Source organism: Triticum dicoccoides, chromosome 4B (genome assembly GCF_002162155.2).
Source record: "Triticum dicoccoides isolate Atlit2015 ecotype Zavitan chromosome 4B, WEW_v2.0, whole genome shotgun sequence".
Taxonomy (NCBI): Eukaryota; Viridiplantae; Streptophyta; class Magnoliopsida; order Poales; family Poaceae; genus Triticum; species Triticum dicoccoides.
The window spans coordinates 632,491,769-632,498,830 of record NC_041387.1 but is presented as its reverse complement, the minus strand read 5'-3'; the positions used below and the strand labels follow the sequence as shown (position 1 = coordinate 632,498,830).

Below are 7,062 nucleotides of genomic sequence, written 5' to 3'. Positions count from 1 at the left end.
TCCAGACTTCAACTTGAAGTCTTCTGGATTGCTTTTGGTCCAACAAATATCCTCGCAAAGGTTTCATTCCGTTTGGTATTCCTTTTCTGCAAAACTCTAAAATAGGCAAAAAAAACATAAACTGGCACTGGGCCTCCAGTTAATAGGTTAGTCGCAAAAATAATATAAAAGAGCATATTAAAGCCCATTAAACATCCAAACAGATAATATAATAGCATGGAACAATCAAAAATTATAGATACGTTGGAGACGTATCAATATCCTACTTAATATCCGCAGGCACTTAATATACACATTGACTAGTTCAGCGCAAACGTCTAGCATCAGGGCTTGTAGCTACCATGCTGAACCCCGTTTGATTGGTACGCACGGCCACATACCTGCGGTCATGATCCAAACATGAGGCCAGACCGGTGTCGGTGAAGCAAAGAGCCGCCCGTCACACGCGCAACCGTCACCCTGTACACCGATTCTGTCCAAAGTTTATTTGAGTGGTTAGCTGGTATATCATCCTATAGTCCACATCTCAATGGTAACGAGTCGAACTGTTCGTGATCTTTTTCTTCCATCAAGGTCCCGTTCGGAACTCATCAATCTAATCATATTTTAGGGGATTCTGTCCAAAGATTATTTTAGGGGATTTCTTGTATGGAACAAGAACAAGAGCATTGGTAAGGGCGTATCCAAGGCTGACCCCAAACTGCCGGTATCCGTCCGGTCGTACTTGTCCAAACCTCAAACGCCATCCAACGCCGACCTCATTGATCCAATCGTCGCCTTAAAGCGAAGGGCAGCAAATGAGGCACCGCTCAAGAAGACGGAGGTGGCGGTCGTGGTGGTGGACATGCAGGTGGCTAACCATGTCTGGTTTTGCCCTGACAGCCCGAACACTGCTAGTAGTGCGGCCCTTGGGAAGGATGGACATGAACAAGAGTTTAACGTGTGGCCCTGCCAATGCGATCACGGGATAACACAATCTAGGATATTCTTACATACAACTTTATTTTTGCTTCACAATAATTTTTAAAGCAGATAAAAATACATGTACGAGGACTGCCAATGCGATCACGGGATAACTGATGGTCATTTTTTTTTAAAAGGTAAGTGATGGTTATATGAAACATCTAATACTTTAGGAACCATATATGATATAAGGAAGTGACACACATCTGCATGTATCTAATAACAAAAGCCATAGGAAAGATAACCTTTATTGATTGAAAATTGCGAGATTTACTCCTTTGTTTGAATAGCAACGGGCACGGGCACCAGCGCATCCCCTTTGTCATAGATTAATAGACAGCAAAAATGGAGTGACATTGCTGTGGGTTACTCCTATGACAGTTTGCATAGTAAGAAAGTGTGATTACATATGGCTAGATAATGAGATTCTTTTGCATCAGTGTGTTCTTCCTTTGAAATGTGGTAGCAACAATTAGAAAGATTATAATACGGTAGCTTTGCCACAACGGAAAATTCAGTGCATGTACCTGTAATCAACACCAGCAATGATGGTCAGTTCATCTTGATTGAGTATTATCAAGCAGCACCATGTTGAGCAAAATCAGCAAATTTCAGTCCTTATCTGCTGCAATTTTTTAGCAGTAAACAAAGCATCTGAACATATCTCGGCATTCCAAAAATTAAAATTACATATTTGTAACATCTTGTATATAACCAATTCACAAACAATTTTTGCATCATTTCTTGAAAAAAAAATATCCAAGCGCATAGTTAGCAAGACTTAAGCTATAACATTGTAGGGAACACTACATTTAGTCTGAATCTTCCATAAACTTTTCCGGTTTGACCATCCAGAGGCATATAATTACAGCCTGACAAAGACGACATTGCTCCGTGGGAGTCTTTGTAAATTCAACTCAAACAAAGCAGTGCTATCAATGGATTCAGACGATTAATCTTAGGGTGGCTACTGTCCTCTGGCCCAAGTGAAAGAATCAGTTTGGGAATTGGAAACATGGGTAGGTACCTTGATGGAGCGGGATGTTCAGAGGCTAAGGACGCCTTGGAGAAGACACCTACACGGTGAGCACAAAAATTGCAGGGGGAGATCTGGCTGTAGGGCACGGTGCAGCGTTCGAGGTCCATGAGCACCGTGTGGGGCACAAATCGACCGCAGGAGGCCTCATTGTGTTGGACGTTGACGCGCTCGAGCTGCAGGTCGGAGGTGCCGACATAGTAGCCGGTGGGGTCAATGTCGTGCTCGACGCAGACCATCAACCAGAATTTGGAGCCGATCTGATTACCGCACCCCACCGCGCTGGATCTGAAGGATTGTAACCCGGCCGGCGACGTCCCTGCAGCTGGAGACTCCCGACTTCCCGGAGGCAGCCGTTTGTCCATGCCGCCCTGCGCGACTACCGAGCACACGGAGAAGGGGATCAAAGCAACTGCTAAGATCGGACAAGGCGGGATGGCGCCCAATAGATGTACGTACCGTGGTAAATGGCTGTGTCAATGCCGGACCTCGGCGGTGGTGTCCCGACGGTGACCTGGAGATCCGCAATGAAGGTGGCAGCGGCTCCTATAGGACCTCGGCGGCATGTCGACGACGTCCCCTTTGGCCTGGCTCACGATGGAGGCGGCACCTGACCTCTTGCGTGGATCCCGGGCAGCGGTATGGTTCCACGAACGGCTGCTTTCCTGGAGGTGGCGGCACCCTTTGGACCTCGTCAACGGCGTCTCCTCTGCTACTTCGGCGGCGGCGATCCCGTCACAGCGGCAGCGAGAGACGCCGCTCCCGGGGTAGATGGCTCCAGGATCGGCGGCGGCTTGATGGGATGGTGGCGCCGAAGGGATGGAGGTAGCTCCAGGATCGGCGGCGGCTTGATGGGAGGGCGGCGGCGAAGGGGTGGAGGTAGCGCAGGGATAGGCGGCGGCGAATGGGTCTGCTCTACGAGTTGTGCGTGCTAGAGGTTCTCGCTCGAGGGCACCGTGCGTGCGTGCGTGCGTTCGGGTCTTGTCGGGTTTTTTCGCTGGTTTTTCTTCGTAGATTTTTTTAGGACGAAAAAAAAACAATGAAAATGGGACGAAAATTGAGACTACCAACTGCTCCATTAGGAACACAGATATGTCTACATTTATAATCTATAATCTATAACAATATAAAAAGACCAAAAGGGGCAGATCCAATTAATCTCGGCCATCAAATCATGTCAATCCAACGACCTGGACTGCTTCAATGTCAATCCAATATTTAGTGTGCAGTTAATTTCATGCCAAATATAATGTTAATTACATAATAACACGCAAATAATATCCTACCTAATATCCACAGGCACTTAATATACTTCTAAATTAACGTGCATTGCACGTACACATTGACTAGTTCAGCGCAAACGTCTAGCATCAGGGCTTGTACCTACCATGCTGAACCCCGTTTGATTGGTACACACGACCATGTACCTGCGGTCATGATGCAAGCATGAGGCCAGAGTGGTGTCGGTGAAGCAAAGAGCCGCCCATCGCGCGCGCAGCTGTCACCCTGTACACCGATTCTGTCCAAAGTTTATTCGAGTGGTTAGCTGGTATATCATCCTATAGTCCATATCCCAATGGTAACGAGTCGAACTGTTCATGATCTTTTTCTTCCATCATGGTCCGGGGTGGAGCTCATCAATCAAATCATAAGATTATTTTAGGGGTTTTTTTATGTAACAAAAACAAGAGCATTGGTAAGGGCATATCCAAGGCTGACCCCAAACTCCCGGTATCTGTCCGGTCGTACTTGTCCAAACCTCAAACGCCATCCAACGCCGACCTCATTGATCCGTGGAGCAGCCGGAGCGCAATTTTCTTGCAAATTGGAACCAAACGAGGGGGGCTTTGCGAGAGTATGAACACGAGCCACATAGGACTCCGACGCCCCAGGCCTACAAAAAACTAGGTTGGACCCCATGCTTTTGTAGGTGGCCGCGTTGTTTCCGCGAAAAAATCCCCCGCTCCCCTCTTTGATCCCGTTGCTCTCCACCCAATTTCGCTCCTTTTTCGCAGCCGCCGACGCATGGACCCGCAGAAGCTGCCAGAGACGATCGTGGTGGAGGATTTGACGATCACGCTTGCTTGGAAAATCAACTCGGAAACGTAGCAAAATCGCCGCCTTAAAGCGAAGGGCCGCAAATGCGGCACCGCTCAAGAAGCAGAAGGCCAGCGGAGACGAAGGTGGCAGTCGGGGTGGTGGACGTGCAGGTGGCCAACCATGTCTGGTTTAGAGGTCAGCGCTGGAGTTGCCCGCACAGCCCGAACACTGCTAGTAGTGCGCCCCTGGGGAAGGGTGACATGAACAAGAGTTTAACGTGTGGCCCTGCCGCTTGAGCGCACTATAAAGGTCAATGCTATAGCCAAGCAAGTCACCATAGGCGTCCGACAAGAACTTCACCACCACGTTGAAGGAGTGTGGCGTTGCAATGCCGGGCTCCATGGAGCTTGTTTTGCAAAAAATAAAATAAGAATGATGTTCATTTAAAAGTTTTAAAAAATGTCATTTTTTTCTACACATACATATGGATATTCTTCAAGTATGTATAAAATCACATCAACTAATTTGATTATTTGCATGCTACACAAAAAACAAATATTTGACCCAAATACAACAAAGAGAAAGCCTATTTTAATCTATGTATTTATCGTTTTTGTGTACATCACATATGAATATATATATATATATATATATATATATATATATATATATATATATATATATATATATATATATATATATGTTCATGAAATTTTATACATGAATCTATACTACTATTAAACAAGCAAACATATTCATCACTAACTGCACCCCATCTAATGCACACGAAACAAACCAAAACAATTAGAGCCTTAGATCAGGCCCACTCATATCAATCTAACCGTCAGGATTAATAACTAATCCTCGTTAGATGTGCGTTTAGCAATTTTAGGCACTGGACGAAAACTCTGCCAGCATCGCTATCGATTCCAAAAAGAAAGGAAATCCCTACAATCACGTAACACCCGATCTTCTCCCGAACTGCCCCGGTACACCTTGCGCCCTTCGCTCCAGCCCTTCCTGCCTCCTACACGTCGTCGCCGCCGCTCCCTCTTTCACGGGTCGCCGTGCTCCCTCCCTGCAGCCTCCGCCGTTCGCTGCAGCAGACGCTTGACGCCCACGCGGTGCTGCTGCCGCACACAGCAGCAAGGGTTCTGCGGCAGAGACGTGGAAGAAGAATGACGGGGAGGGGCCGTTGACGCCGACGAGCGCAGCTCCGAGAAGGCTCTTCAGACGAGGGTGCTTCTCTCCCTCTCACTCTCTATGTTCCTTCTTCCCTCTCTACTCTCGTGTCCCTCTCAAGCTGCAGCAAGGCGTCGCGGCGGTGCCGGCATAAGGGCGTGGGTGGCGGCAGGATCAACTGCACCCTCTAGGCCTCTACACCCAATCTCTCTTTCTAACCTCTCTGTTCAGTAGGCTTGAGCGGAGGATCTCTCTTTCTAACCTCTAGCTATTTATTACAGCATGTTGACGCATCAAAAACTTCATTAAGGATGGATTGTCTAATGGTGTGTTTCTTACATAGGTTGAGGATGGTTTCTGTGACCAAACTGGAATGATGCAATAATGGAGAGATCGAGGACATGGGGGAAGAGGCTGGGGCTGGGGCCTTTACCATGGCGAGAGTCGGGACGGCGTCCAATTGGCACTCTTCCATCGAATCACAGTGCTGAGCATCCGGTGGTGTCAAAGCCGACTCCTGGTCCGCATACGCCTGGCAGGAAAGTATTTGCCAGAATAGCGCTTATATGACCCATTTTTATGTTATCCCATGAAGAGGAAGGATAGTAATACCCTGATACATGCGTCATGTATACTGCATTACTGCTGGTCAATGGACATGTGAACCTGTCTTTTAGCAGCACATATATATGCTGGTTCATGTCATCTTTAGTGCTTAACAACTTAACAAGAGAATGTGCAGGTTATCAAGGGCAAATGACTAGATTCAGTTTCAGGATTAACCTTTACAATTCAGCTGGACGCCTTCACGTTACAACCAGAAACTCTTGTATTTATGATCATGCACATATTTAATGCAAAGTAAAGTTTTTGTTACCATCCACGTGTTCATGTTTTAGATTACAAAAAGAATGATTACCTCAAAGAGCTCCAGGAACTCGGTTCTAGAATCTCCAAGAGCACATATTTATTGCTTGGAAGTGATTTGTTTCATTATCTATTTATTTCATATATATTTGGGATCATTTTTTTATATTGACGCGTATCACATTTGGTTACCGTTGTGTATCTGAATACTTGCTTAATTTAGGTGTATATGTAAGAGGTAAAACTTCAATACTAATTCTCTGGCCGTCTGTTCATGCCATGTTGGCAATAAAATACTATATAATCCCAAGGATGCGAAAGCAGGCTGCTATCGCTCCTCCAGTCGATCGCCGCCGCTGCCCCGTTGAGGCCCTCAGAAAAGGTAGACAACATCCAGAAAAAGGTTAGAATTGGCTCCTCCACTCATGCTTCTCTGAATTTATACAAGCTAAATTCATAACATTGTTCTCTGAATTTCTACAGGCTAAATTCATTACATGCTTCTCTGAATGTTGGCCTGCCAATTGGTATTGTATTGCAGACTTCAGAGGATTGTATGCAGACCATTTTATGCCAATTGATTACTGCATTTTTATGTTAGTTTTAAGGCTATTTGAATGTAAGGACTATACAGAATCTCTTTGACAATCTATGGCAAATCATTTTCTGCACAGACAATTCAGTACATGCTTTATGAAAATATGCAATACAAGAAGCAAAATTTGTTCTTATATGTTGGCCTGCCAATTAGTATCGGCAGCCCTGCATGCATGTTTTAAAAATGCTTAATCCAAGTGCCACTTCTGTATTAAATAAGCTGAACTTTGATTTAAATAACTAAATGTTGGTTTGCCGAAGTTTTCTTGGGTTGAATTATGGAACTTACATTGTCCAGTTTGCAACTTTACATATGATCATGCAGTCATGTCGTTCTGTCTATAGGTTTTTTTTGTATTTATCTTATGTTTAACAGG

General features: G+C 45.5%; 1 protein-coding gene across 5 annotated transcripts; it reads right to left on the bottom strand.

Annotated features, from left to right (window-relative positions):
- Positions 1-180: 180 nt before the first annotated feature.
- LOC119291916 (tubulin beta-5 chain-like) lies at positions 181-2,928 on the bottom strand. Of its 5 annotated transcripts, none has more exons than XR_005142738.1 (3): positions 1,991-2,928; positions 1,491-1,588; positions 181-472 (listed from the first exon to the last, which is right to left on the bottom strand). XR_005142738.1 is itself a non-coding variant. In XM_037570726.1 (2 exons), exons 1-2 carry the CDS (start codon positions 2,362-2,364, stop codon positions 1,582-1,584), a joined length of 381 nt encoding a protein of 126 aa, XP_037426623.1. In that variant the 5' UTR covers positions 2,365-2,928; the 3' UTR covers positions 181-1,581. The 5 variants fall into 5 exon arrangements, 3 of the variants coding, with proteins under 3 accessions (XP_037426623.1, XP_037426624.1, XP_037426621.1); XR_005142737.1 differs by having other exon boundaries at positions 1,491-1,585; XM_037570726.1 differs by having other exon boundaries at positions 181-1,588.
- Between the last annotated feature and the right edge of the window lie 4,134 nt (positions 2,929-7,062).

Excerpts from the sequence above, each read along its gene's own strand:
- LOC119291916 (XM_037570724.1), bottom strand. The coding sequence starts at position 2,364 with ATGGACAAACGGCTGCCTCCGGGAAGTCGGGAGTCTCCAGCTGCAGGG.